This window comes from Momordica charantia, assembly GCF_013281855.1.
Source record: "Momordica charantia cultivar OHB3-1 chromosome 7 unlocalized genomic scaffold, Mcharantia_2.0 BLBB01000007.1, whole genome shotgun sequence".
NCBI lineage: Eukaryota > Viridiplantae > Streptophyta > Magnoliopsida > Cucurbitales > Cucurbitaceae > Momordica > Momordica charantia.
Window position 1 is genome coordinate 20,346,679 of NW_028275165.1, and position 16,403 is coordinate 20,363,081.

The 16,403-nt window shown below is 33.3% G+C and overlaps 2 protein-coding genes and 2 pseudogenes across 2 annotated transcripts; 3 read left to right on the forward strand and 1 right to left on the reverse strand.

Annotated features, from left to right (window-relative positions):
* The first annotated feature begins 1,450 nt into the window (after nucleotides 1-1,450).
* LOC111009602 (uncharacterized) lies at nucleotides 1,451-4,391 on the forward strand. Its single transcript, XM_022282737.2, has 13 exons — nucleotides 1,451-1,564; nucleotides 1,670-1,806; nucleotides 1,890-1,938; nucleotides 2,014-2,160; nucleotides 2,479-2,612; nucleotides 2,705-2,774; nucleotides 2,896-2,986; nucleotides 3,070-3,139; nucleotides 3,238-3,333; nucleotides 3,450-3,549; nucleotides 3,625-3,711; nucleotides 3,794-3,885; nucleotides 3,984-4,391. The coding sequence occupies exons 1-13, from the start codon at nucleotides 1,516-1,518 to the stop codon at nucleotides 4,146-4,148; spliced, it is 1,287 nt and encodes a 428-aa protein (XP_022138429.1). The 5' UTR covers nucleotides 1,451-1,515; the 3' UTR covers nucleotides 4,149-4,391.
* Nucleotides 4,392-7,494: 3,103 nt separating this feature from the next.
* LOC111009898 (uncharacterized) lies at nucleotides 7,495-8,550 on the forward strand. Its single transcript, XM_022283130.2, has 2 exons — nucleotides 7,495-7,969; nucleotides 8,053-8,550. The coding sequence occupies exons 1-2, from the start codon at nucleotides 7,696-7,698 to the stop codon at nucleotides 8,352-8,354; spliced, it is 576 nt and encodes a 191-aa protein (XP_022138822.2). The 5' UTR covers nucleotides 7,495-7,695; the 3' UTR covers nucleotides 8,355-8,550.
* A 2,201-nt stretch (nucleotides 8,551-10,751) lies between these two features.
* Nucleotides 10,752-11,374, reverse strand: LOC111009724 (pectinesterase inhibitor pseudogene; annotated as a pseudogene).
* Nucleotides 11,375-13,265: 1,891 nt separating this feature from the next.
* Nucleotides 13,266-13,963, forward strand: LOC111009723 (pectinesterase inhibitor pseudogene; annotated as a pseudogene).
* The last annotated feature ends 2,440 nt before the right edge of the window (nucleotides 13,964-16,403 follow it).

The window sequence follows — 16,403 nt, forward strand, 5'->3', positions numbered from 1 at the left end:
TTTTTATTTTATCTTTTGAATTTAAAAATTATAGCCCTGCAACTTCCCACCAATATCCCTTTGTTTTTCTTAATTTTATTTTAAAAGACCATAATTTAAGAAAAATACTATCATCTTAATTTTCTCGATATTTGAAAAGTAGTTCTTAATTACCTACCACATGATGGACATATTCCTATAATGTAATGATTTAAAACAAAATAATTGTAAAACAAACAAAACCCTAATTATACATATCCCAAATTTTGGTTTTTGTTTTAAAGCCATGTATTTCACGATGCAAATGACAAAACGTGTGAGTTTCATGTAATTTATACCTTTACTTTTATGGTTTTATTAATTTAATAATTTTTTATCGATTTAGTTTATATTAAATTTAAATGTTATTTTATAGAACATACGAAGATGAAATACAATAAGCTAAATGATGTTTTAATCATCGAATTGGTTTTAATATAAGTTTAAACTTTTAAACTTTAAATGACATTTTAATCAAATTTAAAAATAAAAAAATAAAAAATAAAAAATTTAATCACACCTTAATTAAATTTCGTAATATTAATAAAATAACAATATATAAATGAAATAAAACAAAACAAAAAATAAAAATGTGGAAGTCGCGTACAGTACAATGTACGCGACTTCCAAAAAAATAAAAATAAAAAGGTGAAAGTCGCGTATAATGTACGCAACTTCCAACTAATCACCTGCCATGTTTGTACGGAAATCGCAAATATTGTACGCGAGTTTTGACTTTTATTTTAACCTAACCTATTTTTGTCAATAGTTTTGAAAATATAACTTACCTTTGAATTTATTTATTTAAATTACATTTATTTTGTAGTTTTTTTTAAACTAACATTATTTTTGTAATTTATTTTTAAAACTCGATTAGTTTAAAACTTTGTCCGGGTGGATAACCAATTTCTAACCTTTTTTTTTATCGGCCTCTAAATTTGCTATAGAGTTCTATTATTATGGACTAAAGAGTATAAATTTACATTGTCCCAAAAATAAAGAAAGTAATAATAAGAAATTTGAGATAATTTTTTAATATACATTCGATTTTTATACTTCAACCCTTTAACTAATCAAGTTTAATAACAACATGAAATTAAATCACGGTAATTGACACTTATCTCGAATTAAAAAATTATTAATTCGAATTCCTCGACTCCCACTATTCGTACTAAACTAATAATAATGTTTTAACTTTGTTTAATTTTTGTCCCTCGATTTTTTAAATAAACATTTTAAAAAGAATCAAATATATCCATAATAATAATAGTATAGTCAAAACGAGTATATATGTAATTGACATATCAGTTCATCCCCTATCATTACTAATAAAATAATAATAATAATAACATAAATTTTAAAAGACTCTTAATTTTTTTTCTTTCTAAATTTATGGTATACATACGAAGCTTATAGCTAAGAATATAACGAGATAACATTTCATTCTCCTTCTTTCTCCAACAGAACGGAAAAAGGAAAAAAAAAAAAAAAATCCAGATGGCTGTGAGCTTGTCCTGCCATGCCGCTCTTCACTTTCAACGTCAAGGTCCGCTTCCAGCGCCCAAACATCTATTATGAAATGTTACTTCCCATTTTTCTTCTTTTCACATTCCCTAATTTCTGTTCTCTCTTCGTTATTTTTACTTCTCAGCTGCTCCCAAACATAAGAACCTCGACAATGTCAAGAACATCGTAAAACGAATTGGGATTGCTTCAGTTCAATCTTCTCCTCTTGAATCCCTCCGAAATGGCCATTGGGTCAAGCTTATTTGTGGAGCAAGTTTCGAGGTTAAAATTAACAAAATACCCTCAAACCCCGCCTCCCCAATTCGTCTTCTTCACATCAAAGTAAATGTTTGTTTTCTTTTTAGGATGTGGTTGATATCAGAAATCTCTCTCTGGTTTACACTCTTGCTGGAGGTACTGATGCTAAAATGTCTGTCTCCAAAAAGTTTGCTGTGTCTGTTTTCCTCTGATTTTACTGAGGACTTGCAGTTGATTGTATTGACTGTGCCGCTGATGCATCGATCATCAGTGCGGTGAATGAGGGAATTCAAGCGGCAAGAGGTGTTGCAGCCGTTCGTAGGCCTTGGGTGATGATCAGTGTCAATGATGATCAAGATCTTCATTTCCGTAAAGCTGGTAATTTCCTCTTCTTTGGAAGACTTTCACTTTTTGGCTTCAGTTTATATCTGACCCTAGATTGCTAAAATAATGTTAGGGGAAAAGGTTTTTAAAATGGCTTGTTGATCTAACAGGTGTTTACCTTCAATTATGTGTCTAGCAGGCACTTTTTAAAGCCGGGGAAACTATGACCAACCCTAAGATTGGAAATTTAGGGACTTATTAAATACTTTAAAAGTTTGGCTTAGACACAACATCGAAAGCTTAGGGACCCATTGGACACTTTTTAAAGTTTGTGATCGGAACTTGTAATTTAAACTAGTTATTATCTTGCAGAGTTTGATCCAGAGAACTGTCCAGGTGACTGTTCAAGACCTTGTGAAAATGTTTGCCCTGCTAATGCAATATCACTTCAGGAAGAAACAATGCCACAGCTTCCGCAGGTGGCCAGTCTATCTGGAGTATTGAAGGTTGTTTTTCTTGTCTCTTTTCTCTTAGGTTTTTCAAACTGGTTTATCAATGAACTTATCAGCCCTGTGAATCTCTGCCCCCTGCCTTGCAGGGTGGAGTAATCAGCGAGCGCTGTTATGGTTGTGGCCGATGCTTTCCAGTCTGCCCATATGATAAAATAAGTATGTCAAGTTCATGTCACCTTAGTTTGTCACATTCCTATTTTTTTCTAACCAAATGAAGTTCGTGTATTCTTCGTGCTGCACTGCTGCTGATGTTGTTAACTTGTTCGAATTGGTGCAGAGCTAGTAACATACGTAAGAGATGCAGCTACTACTGCTGAACTTATAAAACGATGCGATGTTGATGCTTTGGAGATTCATACCAATGGGAGGTATGTATATATAAATCAGAATTTGAACTTTTAATATTCAATGTGACACTTTTGAGAATACTATATTGACCTATTTCTTTTAGGCAAACCACTCCTTTTCAAGAACATTGGGATAGATTAGGGGACGCATCCAAATATCTAAGGCTAGTTGCAGTAAGTGTTGATTATGTGCCTTCTCTCTCTTTATAATTTGGACAATTTTGTCCTCTTCCACTCGCTGAATGTGCAGAAGTTCTACTACTTGGGTTCAGGTAAGCCTACCTAATATTGGGGATTTAACAGTATCTACAATGAAGACTATGTACTCGATCATGGAATCGCGGCTCCATTGTTCGAACTTATGGCAGGTCTGCCTCAAACTTCATGAACCCAAATGAATTACTTCCATTTATATTAATCTATCTTAGTTCTAAAACCTATATTTGTTTTCACAAACGTCGTGTCACTTGACCATTGAATGAAGTTAGATGGGCGCCCGATGAGTGGAGATATCGGACAAGGTGCCACAAGGGAAACCATTGCCTTTTCTGCTCAGTTAGCTCTTTCCAATGATCGTCCTCCCGGTTTGTGTACAGTTCTCGTCCCATGAGGCTTGTATTCATGTCAATTCACCAACAAGCTTCTTGTTTCCTCTTCAGGCTTCCTTCAACTGGCTGGTGGCACCAATTTGCACACTGTTGATGGCTTGAAGAAAGAAAACCTTTTTCAATCTACATCAACTCCAAGTAAGTTTGATACTTCACCAATTTACAGTTTCACCATGCCTGTTTTTCAATCTTGATCAAATATTTCCATTTCCACATTTAGCGACTTTGATGAATGAAGAGTTATCGGCAAAATCGTCCAGCTCAATGCATGCTTTGATTGGTGGCATCGCTTATGGGGGCTATGCCCGGAAAGTAAGTTAGTTCATTGACGTTGCATACATATTATCACGAAGTTTGAATTTACAAGTTCGAAAGTCTTCTCTATAATTAATGTAAAATATGTTGTTCAGATTGTTGGAAGGGTTTTGAGTTCAATGCAGAAACAGAATGGAGATGCCAATATTGAAAACTATCCTGACTATCTCCTGGCTGCACTTGGGGAAGCCTTAGCTTTGGTGGGAACTGTCAAATGTTATGACCCTTCTCTGTTAAGCTCAGCAAAAGTTAAAAGCTGATCCTTAAGGGCCCGTTTGTCAGTTAGTTATTGCTTGATTTTTGTATATATTGATTAGATAGTTCCACAATACGTGAAAAAATATCTCTTTGGGAATTATATAAATATTCCCCTGCACATGGCAGATAATCAATAAATATCTTTTTTTTTTTTTTGTATCATTTGCTCTGCTCCGAATCCAACAATAACGTTCATGTTTCATATTTCTTGTTTCTAATTTTTTTAAAATATAGTTTTTTGGTAATTGTTTCTTACCCTAACCTATGAGCTTAAGCTTTTAGGTTCATTGGTGATTACGTTTAAACCCCTAACCTATGAGCTTAAGCTTTTAGATAATAGTATTATTTTATCATCAAGAAACAGTTGCCAAATGATAAATCTCAAGGGATACGTGTAAGAAAGTGAGAAACAAAAAATAAGAATAGGAAATGAGAAATAAGAAACAAAAACGACGGAAACAACCTTTAAATTTATGATTCCTTTCAAACCCTTCTGTTTTGATACTTCAGTTATCTGAGTCGTTTTTTGGCCAAAGGACCACTCCAACAACGAGCTCAAGAAATCTCAAGGGAGGGACTCAATAGATCAATATTCTGCCATGGAAGGTCAGTTGAAGCAGCGACGGATTATACTAATACAAACTATCATGTTAATCCAAGAGGTAAATCTCTCTCACACTAATAAATCAACATCCAATCTCTTCAGCAATCAAAATAGAATAACCCAACATTTTGATCCACTTTGATTTGGATAGTTAGCTGCAGCTGCCAGCTACAGTGATCTCAAGTTTCTGCAACACATAAATTCAACCATATGCTTGGCTCTGAAAAGTAATCTCTCTGATAATGGGTTGTTTGATATTTCTCTTTCTTGTGGAAGCAAAGTTCACAATAACCAAATAATAACTGAGAGTGGGCAAAGACAAAAATGCATTCCTGAAACATGGAAATTAAAGGCAACACGGTGTGTCGTTTAGGGCATTTTTGAACTCTCTTGAAAGCCACGCTTATATTTCTCTCTTTCTCCTTCATGCACAACACAAGTTTTTTTTCTTTTGGGGGGGGGGGGGGGGGGGGGGAGGGCAAAGTGAGAATGATATTTAAAATCATGTGAAGTAAAGGGAAAAAAATGCTATGGTGGGACATGGCATTAATGAACAAAAGTATAAGTAATAGTTGAAGGTAGAGACACAGAGAGAGAGAGAGAGAGAAAGGGATGAAAAGAGAAGAAACAGGAAATTAGACTGAGGGGTTTAGAAGTACATTACCATATTTGAGTAGAGATTCCGTCCAACAATGAAGAAGCTGCATCTGCGATGTCAATGTGTTTGCAGCTCACCAGGAGTCATAAACACAGTTGTCCTTCCTCCGACATGCTAAATATTAATCTCTCTCTGTGTTACTCCGACTCTCACCGGAAAATTTTGGTACTACGAGTCGAGAGTACCTACTCTATTTGTTCACCCTATGATTTTACTTTTGAAAATAATTTTTTAATGTGGTGGACTCCACATCGTTCTTATATCATGTTGACATGGCACTATTTTGGAGCTCGATTGAGCCAGTGTAATGCGTGCCAAATAAGGGAGGAATCATAGCGGTGGCCAATGAAAGTAATTAGTTGATACGAATTAGAAATGGTTACAGGGTGACAAAGTGACGAGGAAGCTTTTTTTTTTTTTTATTACCCAGAAGTCGGCAACCCTTTGGTCTTTTTGCCCTTCAAGACTTCAAGGATAATCCCTGAAGTCCCAAGTCATCCGAGCTATCCCTTAGGGACGACAAGTAAAGTTTTAGACTCGCTGGCAAAGAATCCTCGTGCTTTCTTGATGGCTACTCAGGTTATAACCAGATAATGATTGCCTCAGAAGATGGGGAGAAGACTACATTTACTTGTCCCTACGGCCTACGGTACACGATTAGGAAGATGCCTTTCGGGTTCTAACTGTAAAAAAATGTCATTTTGAATTTAACGGGTGTCTAGATAGATACTAGACTGTGAACTTGTATACAGAATCTAAGAAAATAGAGAGAGAGGGAATGAAATTGGAGTTTGGAATTGGGAATGAAGAGAAAGTACTTCCTTTTGACCATTAGTTTGGACAGCTTCTTGGGATCACGAGGGAATACAATATGATGTAACAGAACAGCTGCATTTTCGCTTTGGTTAAAAGCACTTCCACTTCCAGGTTCCGTTGCTGTTTTGGTTCCCTCATTCAGAACAAATTAAAGGTCTATTAATTCCCACCTTTTAACAAGCAGTGGAATTAATTATTTGTCCAAAACAAATAATAAAAAAATTGCGATTTTAATTTTACATTGATTGGGGGCATTTTTCTCAACCATCCTGCCCGCGCAGGACATGAAAGTAATATCGTTTGAATTATCAATTTGTTTTAAGTAACTATGAAATTATTTTGCCTATTAACGGACTTTTTTATGCCATAATTTGTCCTTTTTTTTTTCTCTCTTTCTTTCGGCACAATAATACACTCGCAAAATACATGGAACGAGTAAATTTTATAGAATAAGCTCCTTTTTGGTGGTTTTCAAGCTTCGAAGTCTTGCTTATTGGCTTTTCTTCTTTTCCTTCTTTTACTGTTGGGAGAAAATATAATTTTTAGTATATTTTTCCAGATGTTTCCTTTTGAAATCTTGCACTCACAAGTGAGGTTGTTAAGGTTAATAAGATTCCTGGTCTATTTATAGTAAATCTCTAGACTCTTCTGGTGATTGTGAGATAAAAAGTGGTTTTCTCAAAAAAAAAAAAAAAAAAAAACTTATTTACTAGTCAACACAAGAATCTTTTCATCACCATTAAAATTTTGACAAATAAAAAAAATAAAGAATGAAAAAATATATGTTTTTCTTTTTCAAAAATATCAAAAGATTGTAAAATTTTGATCGGTAGTTAGGACAAAAATGAGCATCATGCTCTGTGGGGTACAATCCTGGTATTAAATCGATATCAAAGATAAATCGACATTTACATCGTATTCAAAAAAAAAAATCAAATCAACAAAATATGAGAAATAAGTCACTAATAAATACATAATATTAATAGTGATTATTTTTAACTTATTTAGAAATAGAAAATTTTTATTTATTAATTTACATATTTTTTTTTACCATTTTCATTTTTATTTTTTAACTTTTATAGAAATATTTGTCAACATCGACATCTTATAGATATTTTCATCAATATTTTAGACCTCGACATTCCGATCGAGCTTTATTGTTCTGCTTCTTGGCAAACATGCTCGAGACTTAAATAAGTTACAAATTTCATATAATTATTTGATAAGTCCAAGGGTGAAACTTGACTAAACGAAAAGAAATCCATTATTTTGGCATCATTTGAGAAAGTAAATGAAAAAAAAAAGGTCTCTTATTGTGCTCCGACTGTGGCCATGCAAAAAAGCTATCAAAAGGATTATTGTATGGTAGCAGTGAATAGCAGTCCCAAGCCCTATAAATCTCCCCGTAGCCTTCCATTTTCATTAACTTTTACTTCATTATTGCTCTCTGTTCTTCATTTCAACAAGCCTCATGCTCCCACCAACAAAAACAAACCAGAAAATTAGAACTGCCATGAATTGCTCTGCCCATCGATTCTTCTTCTTCTTCTTCTTCTTCTTCTTCTTCTTCTTAACCTTTCTCTTCATTACATCTTGTAATTTCAATATTCACTCGCAAACGCATAAATATTTTTCAATTTCAGCCTCTTCTCCAAGCCACACGAAGCCGAAATTTCTCGCCGATCAGAATCAGATTACAAGCGCAAGTTTAGAGCAAAGTAGCCGTAGGAAGCTTTTGATGCACGGTAATTCCTCAATTTCGATCAGTGTGATCTTCTTTTCTGGCTGTTGTCAAGATTTTGAATCGAATTTCTTTGTTGTTCTTCAGGAAGATGCAGTAACAGAGATATAAGCATCTCGCAGAGCAAGGATTCGACAGCGGGAATTCCGCAGTACATAGTTCAAATTGCAAATACTTGTCTCTCAGAATGCGCTCCCTCCGAAATTCGTCTCCATTGCGGCTGGTTTGCCTCTGCAAAAATCGTAAACCCTAGAATTTTCAAGAGGATGTTTTACGACGATTGCTTGGTGAACGGAGGGAAGCCATTGAATATCAGTGAAACGATCAGATTCACTTACTCCAACTCCTTCATGTATCCTCTCAGATTCAAGTCGGCCAAGTTTTGCTGAGCTCCCATGGCGGATTCGAGCGGAGGACGATATCCAGATTGGGCGAAAACGTCATTTCGGTGAATCGGCTTTCGCTCTGCCCTACTCATCAACTCTGTATAGTTCGCCTCATTTTGACAAACCCTGTTTTGCAGATACTTTCATTTTTTTACCTTATAGTAATCAATTTTAGTATTAAAATTTTAACTTTATTAAATTTAACCATAAACTTCAATAACTACTTAAATCAATATACTCTCTATTAAAAGAGATGCTGTCTTTTTTACGATCACACGTTCTTATCTTCAAAAATACTATATTTATTATTTATGGATATTTATTGATTTTCTTAATATATTTAATATATATTTTTCTAGACATTTTGATGAAATATTTTGATGAAACATATTATAAAATTAAAATTTTGATTAAATTGTAAGTTAAATTTATCCCCAAAATTTAAGAATCGTATCTAATAGTTCCACGAATTTTTACGATAGTGTTTAATATGTTTTTAAACTTCAAAAAATGTATAATAAGCTCATTAACTCCTATTTTTTTAATCTTTAGATATTTAAGGATTTATTAGATAAAATTGAAAGATTAAGTTATGAAATTTCAGAATTTTTTGCCCAAAACTTTAAATTGGATGATATTAATGTGTTTTACTGTCTAGATTTTTTGTTTAGTTGAAATAATTTATTGGAGTATCTGCGGGTGAATCTTTAATTAATAGTATGGAGCTGTCTCAATCCTACAGAAAAAATTGAAAATCCAACTTTAAAGGCTAACACAAAAAGAGTACTTTTGTAGCTGGTGTTTGTTAGACAAGGCATTGGATCAGATCAGACGGCCGAGTGAGGCCGAAGTTAATGCTTAAAACTTTGTGCTCACCAGCCAACTTGGTTTGGTATTACTATTCTATTAGGCCAGTATTTTTTTTTTTTAATCTTTTAATTTGTCGAGGATAATTGGGCAAGGCTAGCCAGCCCCCTTGTTTAGAGTGTCAGCAATGGCTACCTTTTCAGAGGAGAGAAAAAATGGTTGGTGGCGCAAAGCTGCAAATTTGCAGCCATTGTTGTGTTTTTATGTGCATTAGGAACACAACCCATAGCTTTCTCCCTAGTTGTAAAGGGGCCTTCTAGCTCTACGGCTAGGGAATCAAATTGCTATCATGATAAATTTTTATTTTTATTAACTCAATATATATATACATATATATTACAACGTGCTGAGAGGAACAATCTCTTGGTTGGAGGTATGTGTCAATTATGGCTGAGTTATGTTCATTTTGTCGTTGGTTCCTATTTGGTCCTGACAAAAAAACTCTTATTTTCCACTCAAATCCGCGATCTTTTTAATCAAATTAACTTATTAATCTATATGAGCTACGTTTTTAAAATCAACTTGGTTTTTCCGTTTAAAATACGTTAATATAACAAGGTTATTATTTGATTAAGCGTACGGAGGACTAGATCATTTCACTGCATACATCCTTTTGTAACCGAAGTTTCTTGTTGGGGTGTAATAAGTTGGATTCTCCTTATAATTTAATTGGAAAATAATCTCAATTATCACTTAATAGACAATTCGAAAACAAACAGAATGCTTTAATTTTTTGTAATCCTCCTCCCTAGCATTTTTTATGACTCATTGGTAGGAATAGATTATGGTGAATGGAGAAAAAATGAGTTCAAATTTGTTAAGGATTGCTCGTTTAAAAGAAGATTTATAATAGACATGTATTACTTCTTTGAGTGGTTTTCATATGAAATATGATGAATATTAATATGGTATTAGAGTCCAACAAACTCAAATGAGTATCCGGTCCAAAATGGGATCCAGATCTAGCCAAAATCGACGAGTCAAAAGAGTCACGATCTTAAATTAATTATTGTGTGTTTTCCTATGATTAAGCAATTGGTCCTGGTCGAGGTGCGTGTAAGCTAACCCGCACTCAATGATATTAAAAAGAAAAACACAACAATTTGGTATATATGTTTCTTAAACATATCAGCCATAGCAATTTGATCTATTGCACATTCTTCAATCCAAACCGTCCATTATATATATATATTTTTTCTGTTATACAAATTATTCCTTCAAATTTCATCTATATATATATATATATTTTTTTTTAAAAAATTTTAAATGACCCATCCATCAATAAGAATACAGTCGAAATTAGAAAAGAAAAAAAAAATCCTAGCTTTCTTAATTTATTGGCTTCTTTCATGCGGAATCACAGAGCAGTACGACATCGCTTCGAGCATTTGCTCAAAAGAATTTTCTTTCCTCAAATTTAGAAGAAATCGATGTTTTGTTTTTTTTAGGTTCAACGGGTGGGATTCTAACTTCCATCCCTTTAATATATTTAAACTATTAGATGAGGAAATTTTGATCTGAAATAAAAATGAGTCTATAAACTATATATATTAGTTTTATTCCTCCATGCAATTTGCAAGTTAATGTGCTACATGGATGTGGGGAGAAGATTGGAAATAACCAAAATAATGCTACATAAATCTTCCAGAGTCTTGCCGTTCTTCGTAAGCGATGACGTGTCCGCCGGCGGGTTCCTGAAGGTACCATCGCATTCGCCAACCTCCGTCATGACGGCGGAAGCCTCCACGTTGACGCCGTTATAGTCGCCGACGGCCAAGTAGTTTTGGGCTTGCTCAATTTCGCCGACGGCCTCGTCGTAGTTAACGGAGCAGGCGGAGTAGCATTGCTTAAGCGGAGTTTCGCTGGTCTTCGCCAGCGAGCGGGCGAGGCTGAGAGATTGGGCGGCGTTGGTACGGGCGAGATTGAGGGTGTATGCGGCCACCCTTGCCAGGTCCGGGCTGCCCGCGGATTTCAACACGCTTGCGCAGAAACCCGGGTTGCTGGTTTTCGGGCAGACGGTGGAAACGACGTCGTTTGGGGATGCTGCATCTGCATGCAAAGAAAGGAAAGCTAATAGGGAAGAGAGTACGAGAATAATAGAGTTGGCCATTTTTTCTAGCTCAGAAAATATGATAATTCCTTTTCTTTTTTTAATTCTATTTTTTCCTTTGCATTAAGTTCGTCTTGATGGATCGTTTAAATAGGAATGAAATTTTGAAGGATGGGTTTTTTTCTCAATGAAAAAAAATGGTTGCAATTAAAGTTATTGCCATTTATAAAAGAACCTTTATTGGGAATTTGGGAGGAATTAATTCTCTATTAAATTTCAAAGAAAACTGAACTTTTGGTCACTGCCTATTGGATATATTTTTTTTTTTTCAAAAAATAAGTTTGAGTGAAATCTAAGAGATCAAATTCCCAAATATTTCTCTTTTTATATTGCTATTTATATAGAACTTTTACTGGGAATTTGGGAGAAATTAATTCTCTGTTGATTTCAAAGAAAACTGAACTTGGTCACTGCCTATTGGATTAGAAAAATAAGTTTGGAGTGAAATCAAGGAGCTCTAGTAGAATGAGAATTACAAATCAGTTCAACAATTTGTAAAGAAGATTATTAAACTAATGGAATAAAGAATTGTAAAAATGCGATGAAAGATGTCTCTCAAACCATTAAATCCACATTATATCCATGTGAACTAAGATTAATTAGTAATATAATTAACTTATTAATAAAACGAACAAAATGGACGATAAACATTCATAACACTTGTCTTAGATAACAAGGGAAAAAGAAAAGTAACGGGCAAAGAGACTTTGGGATGAGCAAGTAGAAAATTGAATCGAACACGAAGAAGTTAATTAATAGTGCGTCATCAACAATCTTCTCTCGAATGAAGTGATTATTCAGTTCAATATAATATATACTTGATGTAACGCTCTTGAAAAGCAAGAGGGATTTGAAGAAACATGGTTGGACTAATATTTACATATTATTTCAAAATAATATTTGCATATTAAAAAACAAAAAGTAATAATATTTTTATAAATACATATTTATTTTATGTAGTATAATTTCCTCATAGGCTATTGGGAGAAAATTTGAGCATAAATCAACTTTTTAATGTATATATCTAACCAAAAGGTTGACATAAAATAAATATGTATTTATAAAAATATTATTATTTTTTATAAATCAACTTTTTAATGCATATATCCAAGCAAAAATATCCCACCAAAAGGTTGTTGTTCTACTTGGAAAAAAAAACTATTTGGATATCATATTTCCACCACTACGTGGCAAAGCTTAAAAAATAAAACGCAGCACAAGTAATATCACAAAAGCTGTATTTTCCAACTTTTAATAGAAAAGTAAACAAATGGACATTCTTCCTGTCTATGGAAAAAGGATTCTTGTAGCCCAAACAAATAAATCTTAATATATCCCTACCCAAAAAAATTCCCTAGAATCCATGGGAGCTTTAGGAAAAAACTAAAGATATTTCTAGAGTCTTTTCCTTACATATTTATTTACAATCTTTAAGATAATCAAAAGATGATTATTTTATGTAGATCCTTCAAGGAGGACCTAGAAGTTTCTAGATATAGTATAGTTAGTGTTGTATTTTAATTTTAATAGAGATTGTTTCAAATTTAAAATTGACTAAAAAACTAAAGAGAAATTTGAAATGTATTACCGACCTGACAAGATTCATCCTACCGATTGAGAAATTACAATGAAAATGTAATATAGGAGTAAAATAGGGTATTTTATTTTCTCCCATAAAAAAAAAAAACTAAAAAAGATATTTTTTTTCTCCCATAAAATAGGGTAAAATTGGAATCCATTCTAATTTTATCAAATCTTACGATTTTTCTTTTTCCTTCTTTTTACCCAAAACGCGGTTAAATCCTAACGAAACGATTTCAAATTCTCTTAGATTAGAAATACTTCTAAATCTGGGGTGCGGTTCCAGAAAAGGGGCAACTACATTCTTTTTTTAATAGAAAAATCCTAAAGTTTTCATCAGTATTTGAACAACCCCATCATCCATCAACGTAAAATCAAGAAAAGGAAAAAAAAAGGAAAAAAAATTGAATAAATTTCTCTTCGAAAAATGGCAAACTGCAGTGTCGTGGCATCCTCCCTCTTGGCTTTCGTTTCTTCCCTTGTTTTGTTGTTGCATGTGGCATCCGCAAACGACGTCGCTTCCACCATCTGCCCGAAAACCAAAAACCCGGGCTTCTGCACGACCGAGTTGAAAACCGCGGGCAGCGCAGACCTCAAAGCCCTGGCCACCCACACCCTGAATCTCGCCCGTAAGAAGGCCGGCGAATCCGTGGCTCTGGCCAACGACCTCGCCGCCAAAGCCACCGATCCTCAGCTCAAGGAACGCTACACCTCCTGCTCCAAAAACTTCGACGAAGCCATCGGCAACATCGAAACCGCCGAGAAGCACTTGGCCTCCGGCGACTATAACGGCGTCAACCTTGCCGGCTCCGCCGTCATGTCCACCGTCGACGACTGTCGGGCCAACTTCGAGACGGGCCCGGCCGACACGTCGTCGCTCTCCACTAACGGCAAGACTCTGGACGATATTTCTAGCATTATCTTGGTGATTTCCAATCTTCTCCTTCAGCCTGCGTAATTAACCAATTCTGTACTGGAGATTGCCATGGACGAATATGTTTTTAAGTTCTTATAACCAATAAAAGATGCGATGAATAACTCATCTTCCATTGTCTCTCATAACCATTAAATCCACCTTATATACATGTGAACCAACTAAAAAAATAAATTAGTAACATAATTAACTTGTTAATAAAACAAACTACTCATAATACACGCCAAGAGATGGATGATAAATATTCATAACGCTCATCTTAGATAATAAGAGAAAAAGAAGAGTAACTGGCAAAAAGACTTTGAAAAGGATGAGCAAGGAGCTAGAATACTGAATCAAATCAATAATGACAACTCCCTCTTCGGAAGGATGCAACTTCTTATCCGCTACAGTAAACTGCTAATCTTTGTTGTTACTATGGATGGTAATTTGTTGCGATCCGACCCAGAAGAGCTTGAAATTAAAGAATCACTGAGAAAGACTGTGACAAAAAATCTGCATCAGAAATCACTGGAAATAAAAATACTTTGATCAGGCTTTCAAATAATATAAAAGTCATGAGCAGCAACAATATGAGACTTAGAAAGGGTGAAACATGAACTGGCGAACAACACGTGTGATGTCAAGGAGCGAGAAATAATCAAATATAAAAGTCGACTAATAAGACGGTGAAATAATGAATGATCGGTGAGGAAGTTAACAGTATTTTTAATTAATGCTTCTTCTAAAAGTATTTTTTATAATTTATATATATTGTATATAACAACACATGAGCATAGTTATGTACTCCTTCCCTTTACCTTTCTTTCGTTGTAGTAAAAAAAATTATGAAATTTGAATGTGCTAATTTTTTTAAGTAACAAAATCCACTCTAAAAAAATATACTTGTTTTTATTTGGTCCGGACCTTTTAAAAATAATTCTAAAGTGTCACGGAGGGGAGTTGGTGAGTCGGATATTTAATAATTTTATATTATTATATTTAAATTTAAACTAAGATATTACTAATTTTTTTAATAAAAAAAATAGAACTTCTTGCATATTTATACTATACTAATTATGTAAATATGTATTCAAAATAGCATACATATCTTCAATTTTTACCCTTTTGATCCATATATGATCCAAGAGTTTACATTTTTCAAAATAACCCTCACATCAAATATTTTCACTCAAAAATTTCAAATTAAATTTGACAATAATGTATTTACGACCAAATCACTTTTCGTATAAAATTACATTTAAATAAGATAAATAAATGTTGTTAAAAAACACTTTTTGGTCTCTATATTTTGGCTAAAGTAACAATTTAGTTCGTGTACTTTCATATTGGTAATAATTTAGTCCTTAAACTTTGTCCTTGTATTTTCTTTTTTGTTTAGTTTCTTATATATATAGACAAACAAACTAAAGAGGACCAAACATGTTTATAACTAAAAAGATTAAATTGTTATATAATAAAATTTAACACTTAATTTTAATAAAATTGTTTACGATGAGAACTAAATTATTACAAGTTAAAGTTTATGGACTAAATTGTTACTTTAATAAAAATATAGGGACTAAATCGTTACAAACTTCTAAAATTTAGGGACTAAATTGTTATTTTAGTGAAAGTACAGGACCCAATGTATTTTTTAACTAATAAATGTCTAAGAATGGTATAGGAAAAACAATTAATGGTCAAATATTCACAATCCTCAGATAAAATTGAAATAATTGTTGAAGATGGTTCATATTGGAATTTTTGAATTTCATATTAGTATTTTTTTTTTAATAACAAAGTGAAACCTTTTTTAAATTATGTTAATTCGTTTTAGATAGATATATATATATGTCAAATTAGAACAACGAAACACCATCAAATGAAAAATTAGTGTGAAAAGAAATATGTATTTATATAATAGCATTAGGTTTAAAATTTTAGAAGATGACATAAATGGTAAACTTATACAATCACATGAGACTAAAAAAATTCACTTTTATGAGATTTTTTAAAGATAAAACATAATAATATTTTATAAATACATATTTATTTTATGTCTCCCATAAGTTATTTGGAGCAAATTTGAGCATAAACCAACTTTTTAATGCATATATCCCGACCAAAAGGTTGTGGACTCGAGTCCCGACCACCTCACATATTGTTGTACTTAAAAAAAAAAATACTATTTGGGTATCATATTTTCACCTCTATGTGGTAAAGCTTAAAAAATAAAACGTAGCACAAGTAATATCACAAAAAATACTTACCTCCTTATCGGTGAAGACAAGATCTGGTCCTCATCACTATTAAAAGTTTGATAACTAAGATAAAACAAAAGACTTTTAAAATAATAATAATAAGTTGTCAAATTTTTAATGGTAGCGAGGACAAGATTTAGTCAATCACCGATAATTAAGTCAAGTATTTTCCAACTTTTAATAGGAAAATACACAAATGGAAACTCTTTGTGAGAAGATTCTCTAACTCATTTTTCTTACTTTCTTCACTAACTTCACTTATGTGGGGGACATCTCTCCTGTCCATGGAAGAAGGATCCTTGTAACCCAAACAAATA

Bases quoted from the DNA above. Each gene is read 5' to 3' on its own strand.
- LOC111009602 (XM_022282737.2), top strand. From the start codon at position 1,516: ATGGCTGTGAGCTTGTCCTGCCATGCCGCTCTTCACTTTCAACGTCAA. The intron at 1,939-2,013 runs GTACTGATGCTA...GAGGACTTGCAG, and splicing joins GGTTTACACTCTTGCTGGAG to TTGATTGTATTGACTGTGCC. The intron at 2,613-2,704 runs GTTGTTTTTCTT...CCTGCCTTGCAG, and splicing joins GTCTATCTGGAGTATTGAAG to GGTGGAGTAATCAGCGAGCG.
- LOC111009898 (XM_022283130.2), top strand. From the start codon at position 7,696: ATGCTCCCACCAACAAAAACAAACCAGAAAATTAGAACTGCCATGAAT. The intron at 7,970-8,052 runs GTAATTCCTCAA...GTTGTTCTTCAG, and splicing joins TAGGAAGCTTTTGATGCACG to GAAGATGCAGTAACAGAGAT.